This window comes from Orussus abietinus, unplaced genomic scaffold, assembly GCF_000612105.2.
Source record: "Orussus abietinus isolate OABI.00-Male unplaced genomic scaffold, Oabi_2.0 scaffold493, whole genome shotgun sequence".
Taxonomy (NCBI): Eukaryota; Metazoa; Arthropoda; class Insecta; order Hymenoptera; family Orussidae; genus Orussus; species Orussus abietinus.
The window spans coordinates 22,259-39,004 of NW_019394633.1; the positions used below are offsets into that span (position 1 = coordinate 22,259).

The 16,746-nt window shown below is 40.8% G+C and overlaps 4 protein-coding genes across 6 annotated transcripts; 2 read left to right on the forward strand and 2 right to left on the reverse strand.

Annotated features, from left to right (window-relative positions):
* The first annotated feature begins 1,316 nt into the window (after positions 1 to 1,316).
* LOC105703244 (collagen alpha-1(III) chain) lies at positions 1,317 to 6,816 on the forward strand. Of its 2 annotated transcripts, XR_002762239.1 has the most exons (7): positions 1,317 to 1,520; positions 1,908 to 2,397; positions 2,488 to 2,726; positions 2,799 to 3,015; positions 3,325 to 3,614; positions 6,346 to 6,529; positions 6,622 to 6,816. XR_002762239.1 is itself a non-coding variant. In XM_012431488.2 (6 exons), exons 1-6 carry the CDS (start codon positions 1,494 to 1,496, stop codon positions 4,117 to 4,119), a joined length of 1,428 nt encoding a protein of 475 aa, XP_012286911.1. In that variant the 5' UTR covers positions 1,317 to 1,493; the 3' UTR covers positions 4,120 to 4,746. The 2 variants fall into 2 exon arrangements, 1 of the variants encoding a protein (XP_012286911.1); XM_012431488.2 differs by lacking the exons at positions 6,346 to 6,529; positions 6,622 to 6,816 and adding an exon at positions 3,955 to 4,746.
* On the reverse strand, positions 4,699 to 10,799 carry LOC105703246 (integrin alpha-8). Its single transcript, XM_023432903.1, has 10 exons — positions 9,955 to 10,799; positions 8,592 to 8,970; positions 7,661 to 7,959; positions 7,097 to 7,556; positions 6,831 to 6,973; positions 6,304 to 6,732; positions 6,030 to 6,193; positions 5,270 to 5,817; positions 4,910 to 5,199; positions 4,699 to 4,837 (listed from the first exon to the last, which is right to left on the reverse strand). Exons 1-10 carry the CDS (start codon positions 10,354 to 10,356, stop codon positions 4,778 to 4,780), a joined length of 3,174 nt encoding a protein of 1,057 aa, XP_023288671.1. The 5' UTR covers positions 10,357 to 10,799; the 3' UTR covers positions 4,699 to 4,777.
* A 120-nt stretch (positions 10,800 to 10,919) lies between these two features.
* On the reverse strand, positions 10,920 to 15,574 carry LOC105703242 (DDB1- and CUL4-associated factor 5). Of its 2 annotated transcripts, none has more exons than XM_012431484.1 (7): positions 14,789 to 15,574; positions 14,016 to 14,196; positions 13,666 to 13,935; positions 13,277 to 13,500; positions 12,978 to 13,192; positions 12,582 to 12,825; positions 10,920 to 12,482 (listed from the first exon to the last, which is right to left on the reverse strand). In XM_012431484.1, exons 1-7 carry the CDS (start codon positions 14,982 to 14,984, stop codon positions 11,482 to 11,484), a joined length of 2,331 nt encoding a protein of 776 aa, XP_012286907.1. In that variant the 5' UTR covers positions 14,985 to 15,574; the 3' UTR covers positions 10,920 to 11,481. The 2 variants fall into 2 exon arrangements, with proteins under 2 accessions (XP_012286907.1, XP_012286906.1); XM_012431483.1 differs by having other exon boundaries at positions 12,555 to 12,825; positions 14,789 to 14,984.
* On the forward strand, positions 15,550 to 16,679 carry LOC105703245 (cancer-related nucleoside-triphosphatase homolog). Its single transcript, XM_012431489.1, has 4 exons — positions 15,550 to 15,675; positions 15,873 to 16,044; positions 16,128 to 16,233; positions 16,316 to 16,679. Exons 1-4 carry the CDS (start codon positions 15,639 to 15,641, stop codon positions 16,589 to 16,591), a joined length of 591 nt encoding a protein of 196 aa, XP_012286912.1. The 5' UTR covers positions 15,550 to 15,638; the 3' UTR covers positions 16,592 to 16,679.
* The last annotated feature ends 67 nt before the right edge of the window (positions 16,680 to 16,746 follow it).

A 16,746-nucleotide genomic window follows, 5' to 3' on the forward strand; every position in this document is an offset into this window, starting at 1 on the left:
CCATGTTCGGGGTCGGTCGTTCGATTAGGGAGTCGTCCGCGATGCGTGATGGCGCATCATCGAAGCTCCGCTCGTTGGATACAAACTGATGACATTTTATTCATGTCAGCCAGGGAGTGCCTTGCCTAGCCCTCGCACGCTCCAAATACTTTTTATCTCGACACACCCTGTACGTGGTCTCGATTGCGACCGCGAAGAAGGGTAAAACATCGACCCGTTCCCCCTTGCGAAGGGCGATTCCATCTTGAAGCCCTGCCCGTCCGTCCAGTTTTCGGAGCCCCGATCGATCTTCGACTTCTTTGCCACCTTGCCTGCAACAAAAATGTTACATAAAAATAATATATTTAAAACTCTTCCTTAATTTCCCGAACATTAAAACATTGGCGCGCGATTAAGGAGGTATTCTGATGTTTCGGTTAAATAAAATCGATGCCATTCTTATGCACTGAGGAAGAAAAAATTCATTTAGCCAAAGAAACATTCCTTTGAAGAGGATCAAAGGAATATTTTGTTAATTTAAAGGATAATTACTTGTCTCGAATAAATTGTCACAATTCTGAGGAAATAGGGCATTCGATTTATTGGAATTTATTTGAGCCAAAGGTTATTATGCGGTTAATATGCCGAACCGGATACCGCATATTTCTTCCAAATCCGGAAGTGGTTTAAGACGCCTTAAGAAGCTTGCGAGTATTAACGTGGGCGGCTGCTATGTGTTTCAGAACTTCCGCAGCTGTACCGTTCATTTTTAATTCAACTTGCGAATCTGGCATGCGGTCTCGTCAATATGTCGTCGAGTTATTAATACTTTTCCGGATATACTTCACTTTGCAGGTCTCTATCATCTCTAAATTACATCGAGACGCGGTTGTGTTTCAGACAAGTTCATGAGCCTCAACTGGGCGCTACGTCTTTAATGGGGATTTATTTTCCTCTTAAAAATAATATTAGAAGATGCTATGCACTTTTTATAATACTGACAGATTTATTAATTTTTTCATTTTCATTTCAGATCAACCCCATTATAATCAATAAAGGCATTCATGAGTTACGTTGTATTATATTTCCGCTACAGATTCAAATGTTTATCTGCCGGTAACGCAAATTTGTACTTGTCGGCGTATACAGAGAGCCCTGTCGGTACATTTGAAACTTCGTTCACCGATGAACTGCGTAAGTTGCCAACTGATTTATTTTATCAAGCACAGATGGCGTTGGCGTCGATAAACCGCCAGAAGCTTCATTGTGCCTCATCAAGGACGAACACTTTGATCAATCGGTGCATATGTATATACGTGACTACTCACTGTACGATGCTGGATGACTGTGTAGAAAGGTTTGGCCTGGAGAGAACGTCAGCACTGTAAATAGAAGTCTAGCAAGAGTGGTAGACGCAGGTCGTCTTCCCTTGCGCAGCGGTGCGGCACTCCGTAAATTGAGTTTGCTTGAGTTAAAACCACTCCTGAAATCAAAGCGTCCAATTGACCAACGGAATGTCATCCTCGCCAGTTTTGAACCCGGTAAGGGCAATTTGATATTACTAACTAAATTGATAATTCAAATTTTTTTTTTGACCTCATCCTCTCGCGTGAGGCTTAACGAAATACCGTTAGTCATGAGAGGAGAAGGTCATTAACGATTTTTCGATTAACCTTGACGCATTAAACGATAGATATTTCTCTTGATAGCTTATATCAGAGTTTAATTCAACCATTTTTATATTTCTTGAAAAATGCACATTACATCTAGTGACATATGGTTTATAACAAAAATTATAATAAAACTGGCAATTGTAATGCGTTTTGTATTATTTTATAACACTTAGTACAATTACCGTTTCTCTGCAATTCAATAAATTAGTAAGATGGAAAACTATAACGATATTGATGTATTTATTATTTATATAGGAAATCCCCTATGTGGGTGATGTGGAAGGTGGCTTGTTTCCTGGGAAAATGGTGAAGATTCAGGGAAAAGTTCCTCCGGAAGCTGTACGCTTTGCCATAAATTATCAACTAGGACCGAATTTGAATCCCAGAGACGATATAGCAATACACGTGTCCCCTCGTTTTCCTGAAGGATTTATTACTAGGAATCATATAGAGGGTATGAGCTGGGGACCGGAGGAAAATGAAGGGCCACTAATAATTCAACCGGGGCAACGATTTGAAATCATTATTTTATGTGAACAACATTGCTATAAAATTGCTGTAAATGGCAATCACTTTACGGAGTTCCGTCACCGATTACCCTTTCAAAAAGTTTCCCATTTAATTATCGATGGGGATGTTGAAGTGACTTCTATTTTCTATGAGATTATACCCGTTGGGCCACCTCGCAGTCCTCGAGATGCAACACCGGTGCCTGATGTACCACCTGTAAACATTGGTCCTCCTCGTTAGTATCTCCTTTTTATTTTTGAATGCAATTTTATACGATTGTAATTTTACTTTAGAATTCCTTCCATTTGTATACGTTTCACTGCAGCTCCTGGAGGCATTTATCCAACGATTAGTCCCCAAATTCCTCCTGGAGGTTATGGCCCACCACCTGATGCCTATGGTGGCTCTGGTGGCTATAATCCACCCCGAGCCTATGGTGCACAACCTGGTAGAGAAAAAGCCGAAGAAGAAGATGCATTCGGGGGATGCCTAGATAAAATGGGATTAGCATTAGGAGGCCTAGTAGCTGCCGGAGGAGTGGCTGCTGCTATGCATGTTATAAATGTACGTGAACTTTTTCCAATCGAGGCTATTAAAAGTAAACCCATAATAGTATCTCTTCTTTTCCATTTCCAGAAAAAAAAAGAGGAACAGGAAAAAGATCACGAGAAAACTGATGCATCAAAATCAGAGTCCGAAGGAGGTGGCTTAGGAGGATTGGGTGCACTTGGCGCCGCACTAGCTAGCAGCCTTGCTTCAAATGCTCTTCAAGGAGATAACAGATATCCACAATCGGGTTATCCTCAACAGGAATCTGGTGGAGGTGTATTAGGCTCTATCCTTGGTGCACTAGGTTTGTTTTATTAATATCTATTTTTGAAGTATAAACATTTATTTAGAGCACCATTACTGGCTTTCTGAGAAACATGTCTCAGTTTATGAGTGTGTAACGCCTTTGAGACACTGATCGGTATCGTGTCACTAGAATTAATAGCTGTAGACACTCAACCGTGTTAGTGCAGACATCTTGTGATGTCATCCTTTGGAATCTACGATTACCGTCAAGGTTGGGTCTCGAGCACGTTTAAGAGATTGCTTATTTTAGAATATTTGTAAATACACATCATTGCAGAAATGTACAATAACATGCTTATTACTTTAGGTGGTGGTGGAGCTCCGCAACAACCAGCTCATCCGCCACCCGCAGCAGATCCTCTTGGAGGAGCTCTGGGGTCTATTCTCGGCGGCGTTTTTGGAGGAGGAGGAAACAGTCAGCCTTCGTATCAACCATCTGGTGGTTATGGAGGATATCCACCACCAGGTGGTTACCAACCTTCCGGAGGCTACGCTCCCCAAACTGGAGGATCAGACTTTCTATCAGGAATTGGATCTGCCATTGGATCCTCGCTTCTGAGTTCGGCTTTAGATGGGCTTGGCAAACGTGGCAAGAACGTGAGTAAAACCAGAAAGTGAATAATCGCTTGCAAATTTTCTCCCACGACCATCGCCTGCTTCTGACTCTCGCTTTTAATCTTGATGAATGTGATAACGATGCTTTACATACTAAGACGCTGTTAATTGAAACATTTTAATTTCTAGTATTAACACTTTATCTGCTTTTATTTCTATGGCTTGTGTATATATATTTTTTTTTTAATAAAAGACTGGCATGAGACTGTTAATAACTATTTAGTTTTTCTCCCTCCTGGCTTTCCCGCCATCTGTTAACTTGTTGGCAAAAATCTTGTACGTTATTAATATGCGTCGTTACATGGTGTGTTACTCTACACAGAGTTCGGAAGATCATTCACCATCAAATTATGGATCACACAATGAACCAGAACCTTCACCACCACCTGCTCGTCGTCCTAGTCCTCCACCTTCGGGTGGAACTAAGTTATCTGCGGCTGAAATTTCAAAAGGCCTTGGTCTTGATGACGACGTTAACGATGACTAGGAGGTAGATGCAAAAATGTTAGTACAAGTTTAAAAAGAATTGTTCAAAGTCCAAGTGCTCTCTAGCTTGGTTATTGTATGTTTTAAGATAATATTTAATTTATTGAAAAGATCTAAATATCTATATACGTACATATATCTTGAAAATGACATTACGTTATGAAACATCGAAGCTACGAGTCATTAATTGAAAATGAAATTAGTATTCCCAAAGGAATCTCAATTTATTGGAGAGTTACGGATATTCGATAAGCTAAATTTAGAATATGCTTCCGTTCGATTACAATTGAAAGTTCTGTGGTAAATTACGTATTCGTATAATTGTTTTTCCGCAGTCCACAGACGATCGCATTTTTAAGTTCTCAATTCAAAAGCAATTTTATGTCACGAGTTGAACTGTACGAGTCCTGGAGGCTGGTAACATAGAGAGATATTTTTAAAATATTATATTGAATTAAGTTGCAGTAAACCCCTCGTTTTATATACATTATACTTTTATAAGCGTTTTAGTGGCCTTAAATGTTTACATGCCTTATACGCGCATAGCGCGCCAATACTGTTAATGTAACGACTATCGGAAAGCTTTGACAAGTATATTTAAATAAATTATCAATGTTAGTTGTAAAAACATTATCTTGTTTTCTACCCACTTCAGGGAATTAATTTTGGTCCAAAACTTCCATTGAGGAACTCGTTTCTAACACGATCATGTCCGTTTTCTGAAAAAAAAAAAAGTTGTGTAATAAAATTAAACACGACTTTTAATAGATTAATAGCACAAATATACGTACATCAGTTTCCGCCATCAATGCTTCAAGCTCCATTTTCTTTTTTCTACTGAAGAAGCCGTATTTTATCAATCCCAAAACTAAAAGAATGAGTAACACGATTCCAAGGAAAACTGACAAAACAATAACCCATAGAGCAACATGACCCTTAATCGGTGATCCAACGAATGTCGTTGCAACAAGGACATTATTATATTTGTCTCCCACAGTCTGAACCACGCGATCCGGATGTGTCATTTTAACACTGCCCATTGACACGTAATATATAATATCCTTCCCCTCCATGGCAGAAGCTATAACCAAAATTCAGATAATAAATAAAAGCTAATTTCTAAAATGAAATTTACCCGATAATCAACTTACGTTTCAAATTTGACAACTGCAAGTCTAACGTAACCAAAAGCTTGACAGTCGACAATGAACTTTCGAAGCTTCCTAAACTACAACTGATATTTGCACAAAGTACTGCTGGATTTGTACAGTTTATAAACAGCGTCCTGTTCTCCCTAGGAACGTTCAATAGCTGATTGTCCTTCTCGGAGTCATTAGACTTTCCTTCTTGTCCCTTGACCCCAGAGAAGTAATTCCTCATTTCATTCGATATACTGTATTGATTATTTCTAAATACTCCAGAAAGAAATTGTCCTTTAGGATCCGGATCAGCTGACTGATTAGTTACTGTGCAAAACAGGTGGCGGCCGTCCTTGTACCCAATTGTTTCATTGACATTTACGATCTGACGAGGCCGATTTTCATCCATTACATGTGTCGGCATTAGGACAGAGAGTACGCTTTCTTCGATGGGACTTACTCCGAGTTTCTGTACCTCATAAATGTGTTGAAACCTTATGCTTCTTAATCGCTCCTCCTCGTCTCTATGAAAATACGAGTACAAGTCTTCTTGCGCTTTCCTATAAAACGTGACAGAAGCTCATTACAAGAAACTAAGCTCTTAACTTGAATTCCCCCTATCCAAAACGTATGCCGATCCAACAGAACATTGTAACATGCAGTTTAACATTAAATTGTTAATGTCTTGGATCAGCCCTGCCATGTGACGGGACATGGTCGGAACCAATACGTGTCGGATAGTCCGATCTGACTTTTATCCGATATGACTTACCCAACTATTGCCAAGTTCACATCGACGTCAAAATAAATAGTCAACCGATCGATGTTATCGCCTGGAGTGATCTCCTCGCTTTGAGTAATAACCTTTGCAACAATTTGCAACTGCTCGTAGTCAGTCGGTACACCACTGGCATCCAGCTCCAAGACTGACGTCTTCTAAGAGTCGCGTTGTGCATTAACATACCAAATAAATTAATCATTAATATTCTGCGCGATAACACGCTTAGCTTTCGCGGAGAAATTAAGGGTTTTCTGAATTAACTTACGCTCGTTCTAAGCGGGTTGTCAATGTTACAAATTACTTCCAGTGAGCCGTTTCTGCGGCAACTTTCAGTGCATTCTGGCGGCAAACTCCCCAATGCCAGGGGCTCTGGTATATACAAAATCGCCCGAGTCTGATAAGCCGGTTCGGCTCTATTACGAACAGTGATATCCAATTTGATGGGAAATGTGGAGCCGATGACGAAGCGGTCACCACTCGGCAAATTGGTTGTAAGTTTTGCTTCCAAGTCTGTCATGCAAATGTCGTCGTTGCCGCAATCCACGGCAAAGGGCAACGATATGGCATCTTCTACTTTTGACAGGTCTTTGTTAACAACGGGGCAAGATGAACATCTCGATTTGTCTTCAAGTTCGTTGCTCAAATGCAAAGATACGAATATTTCGATCGGGTCGACGACATTCTGTATGGCCTCCTGAAATGTAATGTATTATCCAGAGAGATTTAATTGTTATGCGATAAAAGGTGTATTAAAAGACGGGATATGCAAAATACCGAAGAATTGTAACTTACGTTAATAAGGAGTTTCAACTGACTGCATAAGTTTGTTCCTCTCTCCACGATATCAGGAATCTTGAATATCCTGGCATCGGTTTTCTCCTTTCCATATCTCACCCTGCCATATGTTTCGTCGAGTTTTAAAATCCTCGTCAGGTCTGTAAATCATTGACATTAATTGCAGCATGTCCTTGTTTCATATTAAGTCCGATCTCTTGCGTGGCACTTTACAAATCGTACCATTAATATTAATGCTTATATGCTAAATTATATAAACTTACTTAACGTCTTGGGCACATTACTGCCGGCATAAAATGTGCACACGTCAATGAAAAAGTACGTCGAATTGGCCTGCAGCTTCAACTTCCCAGAGTACGTCACTTTAACAGTTAGGGTAACGACCGGTCTAGAGTAGAATAAAATAACATGTCCCGACAAATAAGCGCCCACGGCGAAATCCAGATATCCATTGCCGTCAATATCACGAGGCTCGGAAATGGAGATACCAAAACCGCGAATTCCTCCCAAGCCAGGGGAACCAGAGATTTTCTGGCTGTACCTTCGTGGCAATCCGTGCATTCCTCCATTAAAAATATACACAGCCCCGTGATCATTTTCATACGGTGCCCCAACAGCAATGTCCATATAATTATCACGGTCGATATCACCCAGACAAGTTACAGTTGTCCCGAACCTTCCTCTGGGGACTTCTCCGTCGAAACTTTGCATTTGAAAATTCTCCTGAAAGGTGGAGAGAATGATATTAAAAGAAGTGACAGAAGAGAGTTAAAGAAAAATCGTAGGGCCCGAGATATCATTTTCGCCGGCCCTTCTAGATAACTTACATCGGTCCTTCCCTTAAACAAGTACACGCGTCCTTCCTCTATTTCTTTTCCCCACGAAGGCGCTCCAACTATTAAATCATCTCTACCGTCATTGTTTAAATCACAGGTTGTCAAGGCCCCGCCAAAATATTCACCAAGTTCCTCGCCTTCTAAGATCCTCACAATGGATATCTTTTTACCGGACAACTGAGGTAACGAGAAAACGATTACTTTCCCTCGTAATTGCGCACCTCGGGGAGCTGCCGATGCGAACAAACGTTGACCGTCCTTGAAGTAATATCCCGACGTCTGAGAGTACCCTAGAAATGCGGAATATCAATGTCAGCAGTTTTTAATTCACCTCATACCGTAGATTAAGGTTTCATACACCTAAAAAATTCTTCGAGGGATTCTCGACGTTATGTAACCCAATACCTTATTACAAGACCGCATAAAAAGATTATTTTCGTTACTCGGTTCTCATACAATGCCTCTTCCTACGAATGTTATTTACAGCTGCGCCGACATGCGCCTTATTGCAAAAAGCCACTACGAAGCGTATCTTAATATTGCATCTATCCAAAATGAATTATATTTCCTCCGTTAAAATGAAGAGATAAACACTGACTGCGCTTAATTGTTTCGGGATTTCCGTTCACCATGTACCACCGAATTCACCTGGCATTAACATCAATCGATTGTTGTTATCATCAGAGACTGAAAACGTTCATCGACATTTTTTTTAAACTCAATCTTAAGCGTCCAATATTTCGTATTACCGTGACATAAAATGCATAATGCAGGATGAAATCTATTTTTGCCAAAGAGATATATAAATCGATCTCCTGTGCACTTTCTTAAACACCATGTATAAATTAATTAAAAAATGAATTATAACGGATAACTGGGATTTATAAGATATTGAGCTTCCTTCACTTGAAAGCATTCTCACCGAAGTACTCGTTCCCTTGGAGCATATACTCGTCGCTTATGTAAGGAATAATTCTTTCGTATCCCGAAGTTGTCTCTTTAAACAATATAGGTACGCCTTTCCAATTGAAAACACCTGGGCTACCTGCCAGAATATTGAAACGGGGTTTATCGTAAAACGTGTGTAGTGAAAATCCCATTTCGCTCATGCCGAAGTTGTAGATTCTTGCGTAACTTAAATCGGCAGTCTGTTGGGCGACTTCCGAGCTTGAGAAGAGTAAATTAGTGGCTTCCATCTCGAATGATTTGTTACTATTTATAGTTGTCCAGTAACAAAGACCATTCATGTACGAAACCTGTCTTCCATTCGGGAACGTATTTTTCCAACGTGGTGCGCAGACCTGGATAAATATTTTTGTTTTTTTAGAACGTGTGAATAACTTCTTATCAAGCCTTGTTCACTTTTAAAAGATTTCCCCTTTTCTCTTCCTTGATATTAATTAATTAATCGAACGGTGAATAAATTATACGCATCGTGCTAGCGTATTAGTTTATTACGGCCGACAATGAGTGAAAATTACTTTTTAATAAACCGTGACACCACTTCATATAGTAACACGACAATTTGAATGACCTTTTATTCTATTATCACTCGTTATGATTTTCTGACCCAATAGATAAGTGGATAGAAAATCGTAGGATTTAAAAAGAATTCGTCATATCGTCTCGTTAACGGTGTCGTAAAAACAATGCTAATAAATTTCGGAAAGAATTGTATAACATCTAAGGCGAATTCAACGTCGAAATTTGTAACACAGTGTCAAGAAAAAATGATTTATTGAAGTCAGGGTGTACCTAAAGTGGTACCGATACGGTGTTAGACTGCTCTTTGCAGCGGATTCATCCGACTACTTTCTCCACGTATTCGAAAAATGTACCTCAACGAAGCAATCACTTATATTTTAGAGTAATATGCTGGAAGTATCGTTCCATTAAATATCAATCGTTCGGCTTTAGATATACTTCACTCTTCGTAACTCGAATTAAAGTAATAATGAAACCAAGAGAGTAATTACGGGAATTCTACTAATTGCATACAAGTGTATTGTCCTAACAGCATTACTCATATCAGAAACAATCGATAACGTCCCGGTGTCGTTTGACATTAATTCATCCTAGAATTTATACAATTTCTTTCACCTGCCATCTTATTCCCGCAATACAATCATTAAATGTCCCTTGCCCGTTGCATTTGTATGCAATTAGTAACGCTGCTTAATTATGAATTTTATGAATTAGACGAATTAAACCTACTTAAGGATAAAAATACAGGAAAGGGGAATTAAGTAATGTTCGAGGAAATAATGACTATACTTTAAACAGACCACAACTTTAGGTTTTGAGCCGTTTTGTATCGCAATCGTCGCGCCCGTCCAGGCATTATCCTTCTCCTGTATGACATGATTGTAACGAGGTCGTCTGCCGTTTTTAGTATTGTCTAAAAACCACTCCTTACACTCACTTCCTATTTCTACAGGGCACTTAAACACAATTCCCGGCTCTTTGACAGAACTTTGTTGACTGTTATTCGCCCGCGGTGCTCCGACAAGAACCAGCGAAATCCTAGAGCCTGAAGACTCTTCTGTATAAAGGGCTACGGAATAACCGAAGTAACTTCCCCTGGATCTTTCACCTCTAGCAGGGTCATCGAACAGTTTAACATTGTCCGTATCAATATTATAAGCGAGTGCACAATTTGCCAGCATTAAAAGTATTAAACGCCACATTTTTTCTGAACTACTGCGAGTGAAAAAGTTACACGGGATTCCCTTTTACACAAAACCAAACGTGTCAATAAATACACAGTACTTATTAACGTTATAAACTAAACGTGTTAATAAGTTTACATTAACGAGTACGGTAACTGTTAAGTGCTCGACGAGTTGCACCGACAGTTACGAGGTTTACAGACAGGACATTGTATTCCACTGTGGAAAAATGTATGATAAAATGGTGAATCGACAAGGTAAGATCGCAAACTGCAAAGGCTCAGCGAATAGAATGAGTGACTGTACGATCCAACAGGAAGGAAGTGGTACCAAGAAACCACAATACCACCATTTCGCAGGAATACTCATTGTGCAACAATTTTGATAATTCTTTCGATAAGCCTTGACAGATAGGCGGTGAAAGCATCTACAACGGAACAGAAAATAGATCTTGCTCGCTTAAATTAGTTTTATATATTTGTAATGAATGGATTAAGGAATAATGTACAAATTCAAAAGTAACGCAGTAGTATCTTGCAAGCAATTTTGTTAAGATCATAACACACGATAGGAAATGTTTATACGAATTTACCACTTTGTTTTATTTCTTTCCATTATCACACTCAAATCGTTGAAGCATTACACATTAGCCTTATTAGTGTCGCACTCGTTTGTCTTTACTCTAGTGCTGCGTCACTGAGAATTTCAAGATGCGAACGCACAATGGACGCTTTCAAAAATATCTGACGTGTAATTGAAAGGGTATCAATAATTGTAACGAACCCTCTTGGGCTTTACTTCCTGCGAGCCTCCACTTCCTGATTAATACACAGACGATAAAACTTTCCACAAAAGTCACTGACACATTATTCGCTTATTTGTTGTCACTGAAATCGTCGCTAATATGGCGACACCCTTGTATGCACGAGGCTGATTTAGGAGGGAATAACGAAAGAAAGACGACACGACATTCATACAAATAACCAACACATTGTTATAACAGCGGTAAATAATAGAAAGTATACTGCCATGTATGCAGAGAGGATCAAACTTAGTATTATAAAAATATATTTCAAGGAATCACAGATCCATTATGTACAAAAGGGACGACTGGATTCATCGGGACATATGTCAGAGATTTTTCTAGTCGGAAGAGTCGGTGGTAGACAAGGTTTGCGATAGAGGTGTCGATCGATTACGATAGCCCCTGCGTGCTACGTCCACTTTTTTCCTAAAGCACTCAAGGTTTTTCACTTTCTGTTCATGATCGGAAGTTTCAGCTCCGTTACGTGCTTTCTGCATAGCACCACTAAACTTCTCACTAGTTGATACGCCCGATGTAATACCACTGTCAGGGGTCAAAAGAGCACGGCACCATTCTTTTAAAGGTGTCACCGATGAGCTATCGCCAACAACCTTTTCCGAACTGGTACCATTCACGTACACCTTCCCCGAAGACACATCCCGAGGAGTTTCTCCATCCGTGTCGTCTTCTACCTTCAGTCGTTTGCTTTTGCTCTTCCCGCTGTCGCATTTAGAATTCTTATACTTTCTCCGTTTTCGTCTATGCCCTTTGCTGGAACTGTCAAAATCGGTCTTGGCACGCTTCTGTTGCCTACTGTTACCACCATTTTCATCGGTACTACTGCTACTGTTGCTAGAATTTCTTGTATCGCTCTCGATAGGATTCGCTGCATAGCGCGATCTTCGAGACACCAACCCAGAACTCGTACTCGGCTGTGTTTCGTCAATTGGTTGTTCGTCGCTGTCCGAATCGGTGTTGCTCTTCGCTATCATATACTTCCTACGCGCTCTACTCCTTTCGGAACTCTTGTCGTGTTTTCTCTTGACTCCTTTAGGTTTGGTTTTCGACTTAGATTTATGTTTACCACGAGCATTCTCGCCTTCACTTTCTGAGCTTGAGGTGAATAATTCAGGAACGGTATTGGCAGATGCATTTGGATTCGCACCGCTCTCCATGGCTGCCAGTCGCATTAACTTTTTCCTCCGATTGGCTATCAGTCGAGTGATTCGATTGGGTGATTCCGAAGGTCTTTGTGGTGCTACACCTCCAGAAGTACCTCGAGAGCTCACCGCAGAACCCAAGAAGCTCAACATCAGTTGGCGATCAGATGCTGTTGAATCTACAAGATAAATCAAAATATTAAAACATCAGTGGGGAATGAAAACTATTATTACGGACTGTTATGATTTACCGTCAGAATCCGTCGCACTGTACACACCCCCTGTTGCAGGATTGTTTTCCGAATCACTGGGTGTCTGCGGTGCTGTGGGCATATCTTCAGAGCTCCATCCTTCGATCTCACGTTGTATGAGGGAGTCAAAAAATGCCATCATTCGTGGATCCTCTCTTGTCGACTGGTGACTGTAATCATGAGTCATGAACTGACCACTACGCAAAACAAGGGTAATGTAGTCATCGTGCGTGAATACACGGCGTTGTTTCTCTTGTTTTCCAGCATCTCGCTAAAAAATAAATTCACATGTTATATAATCAATAACATTGTCTAACCACTGAAATAAAAAAAAAAAGGAAAACCGTGCTTAACACGGAATAAACCTTTTACGTTCGTGTTATAAGAATATAATAGAATTACGTTAACCTAATTTTAACACACCTTCAAACCACCCAAACAACTAGATCCAAGTGGAAACGGACTCCAAATCTTGATGATTTTTTCAACTCCGGACGAAGCGAGAATACAACTAGCTTCGTTAAAGCGTACTTGATTGACTATGGATCTGTGGCCTCGAAGAATCATGTGTGCAGAATCCACCCATGAGGTGTCATCAGTTGGGATTTTCCACATGTACAGATTAAAGTCATCGGAACCTAATCAACAGATAATGATAAATCGAATACTGTGGGTACATTATATAATTTTTCTTTTTTCTATTGCCAATGTTGTATACTAACCGGACAGGACATACTTGTCATCACCAGCAAAACAACAAGTTTTCATGGTACAACTATTATAATATCCAGGATGGTCGAACTGACAAAGATGTGTTGCAGATTCTGTGCTGTATAGTACAGGAGGTAACCTTCTTCTCAATGCCAACAGTCTATTGCCTGCTGCATTGTAACGAACGTTCATGCAGCTTTGGGAAGGACCTTCGGTTCCGTAACGAAGTACGGGTCTAAGAAATAATTAATTCAACATAGAATACATAATTAACTACACAACGGAATAAGTTATGCTTAAATTCCAAAAAATAAATGTTTGTTATATTAATCACGTTACATTTGTTATCCAGAAAATTAAAGCAAAATATAATATCTTTCACTAAAAGGCAATAACTTACTCCAGTGGCTTTCGAACGTCCCACATGCTGACTCCTTCCTTTGCATTGGCAGTAGCGAGCATTCTAGGTTCCACAGGACTAAACATTACCGATTGGAAGGCTGTCTTATATTGTGCCAGACAAAATGTCTCCGTCGTACTGGACCCTCTTATGTCATAGATGAGAACTCTTCCATCGTCACAAGCACTCGCAAAAACATTATCATTGGTAGGATGAATAGATAATCCATAAACTGGCTTTTCATGCAGAAAGTAATCTAATGGGTCACCACTGAAACCGAGAATACAGATATTGAATACGACCTTTTAATCCCTGTAAATAATCTATTATTCAATGAAATATTTTATTACGTTCGGAGATCATGAACGATCACTTGATCGTCATTGCCAGCAGAAAATATTTTGGTCTTGCTGCTATCATAACCCAAGCAAAATATATTGCTGACATGTTGAGCCTTCATAACGGCAGGCTTGCCCGTTCCCTGTATAGCCGATTCCACCTTCCATAGCAATACTCGTCTGTCGTCTCCTCCTGTAAACATTAATAAACAATATTATCAATCGTTTCATTTACAATTTGACATAATCCACTCCCTTCCAAGGTCCCAGGTTTATTTTTACTTTGAAAGGGTACAAACGTAATATCATAAAAAGATTTATGCCATATTTTATTTAATTTCGACCGCATCGCATCATTTTGAACTAATTCACCAAGTAGAATTCTTCTTTCGATAAGATACAGAAACACATTCTTCGAAGCTTAAAACAAGAAAACTTTCGTACTCTCTAATAGCCGAGCTTTCTCCATCGCTTCTCACGTCCCAACTCCATCCCTCTGCTTATAGCATATAATTTCTAATTCGTAAGAAATACCTGAAAAAAGCCCATCGCAAGAAATTTCCCTTGGAAAGCCCCGTTACTCCATTTTTCTTGATATCCCCGTGATAAATGACATGGGAGGCACAAATCGGCCATCGGCACAAAAGAAAGCCACAACGGTCGAAACTTCGAAAATTCTCAGCATCCACATATTCATCCCCTCAATCTCGAAAGCTCGATCCAACATCAGAATTACGCAGCACAACGAGGGGAAAAAAAGAAGCATACGCGACACGCTTTCTCACCTGATACGAGGAGATCCCCCTGGTTGGAGAATTCGATCGCGTTGACGCACCCGTAATGAGACAGGAGATCCTTCCTGAAGAGATTCTCGGACCTCTCGAGCCTGGCGCTGATCAGGCGTTTGCAGTGGTCGACCCTGTCGTCGATCTGTCTGTCGATGACATAAGGCAGGGGGTTGCAGGCCGAGGGGCGAGCCATCTTCGCGGTCGGACGAACCTCGCGACTTCCTCTCAGCTCGCCTTCACCTGTCCTCCCTTTCTTCCATGTAGCCCGGTGGCTCGGCCGGCTCGACTCTCCTCCGAATTGGCCGCGACCGCCAGCGAGAACGAACCCCCGAGGAATATCCTGTCAGGACGCGTTTCGTTTCCCTCGCGCTGCTCCCGTCCTCCAGCCGTGCGCCCGCCCCGCTTACCTCGCTCGTGACAGCCGAGCACGGTCGACGCGTGCCAGTCCTCGGTCCCTCACGAGAGAGCTCGCGAGTCGCACGACCCACGGAAACGCAGTGCACGCGCCAGTGCGCGCAGCGCACGCAAGAACGCCACGGCGAACTACGAGTACGAGCCTGCCCGATCAGCTGATCGGCCCCCGCAGCCTCGCGGACGAATCCTTACCTCGCGACGCGCCGCTGTCGAAACGGTCGAAACCTCCTCGAGCCGACAAGTACCCACCCCGGTTCCCCGGCGTGTCGCCAACGCGTCCTCCCTCGTCGGCGGCATAAGGCTGCTGCATGCGACCGTTCTCGGAATTCTTCCAACGGGCTCAACCGAATCCCGGAGACAGTTTTCTTGGCCAGCCCGAAAAGACCGGTGCTTGAATTTCGACACGAGACGCAACACCAGCGGTGGCGTCGCCATGCGGACGAAGCATGTACTGCTTACGGGGAAGCCTGGTGAGTGCTAACTCCGCCGTCGATAAAACAGGAAACCCTAACTCGGAGTTTGATAGGGTTGAGTAATTTCGCGTTTTTCGATCGATCATGAGATCCAGTCGTTAGATCTCCAGTTTTTGAAAATAATCAAATGATCCTAATTACTATGAACTTCGTGTTTTACAGAAAATCTGGATAATGAGATCGTTTTGTTTCAGGAATTGGGAAAAGTACGATATGCAAAAAAGTTGCATCCATGCTTAATTCAAAAAATTATAAGGTCGAAGGATTTTATACGGAAGAAGTACGACGTACGGGCCAAGGTCGCGTTGGTTTTGACGTAGTGCCGATTAGCGATGCAGATAATAGATCTCCTCTAGCACGTGTGACGTTGGTTTTCTATTTTTCACGTCGTATTAACAAATCTGTAATTATATACACCGTTCATTTTTATTTTCGTTTGATTAAAACAGGCACGTTTTACAACCACACCAGTATACGAGTCACCGTATCGGTAACTACAACGTCTTCGTCGATGACTTTGAACGTGTTGCATTACCGTTACTTGATTCAAATTCTGTGAGTGAATGTTAAACTATTATTCAAAGTATAATTTGATCTTTGAATTTTTCTAAACATATTTTTTTTTAAATTTACGTAGGATGTACTGGTGATAGATGAAATCGGGAAGATGGAAATGTTTAGTATGAAATTTTACGAAGCGGTATCCAATATATTCCTTAAGGAGGATTCAAAGAAGATATGTGTTCTCGCATGTATACCCATCACAAATAATGTTTCACCGCGCTTCTTAACATTGTTACGTGAATTACGTGGACACGGTGCTTGTAAGCTCTTTGAAGTGAGTTACGAAAACCGTGATCAGTTGCCTCAAGAAATCGTTGAGCTAATTTCTGAAATTGTAGGTGACAACTAACATAACTGAAAGAAAATAAAGTGACTATAGAATATTACCTTCGATGCATCCTACCGTGACATTAAATTTAAATCAAATGCTTTTCATCTCGACTACTGTTACTGTTGACTATAAACACTAATCTTATAAATTATAGCAGAAAATGTAAAGAATAA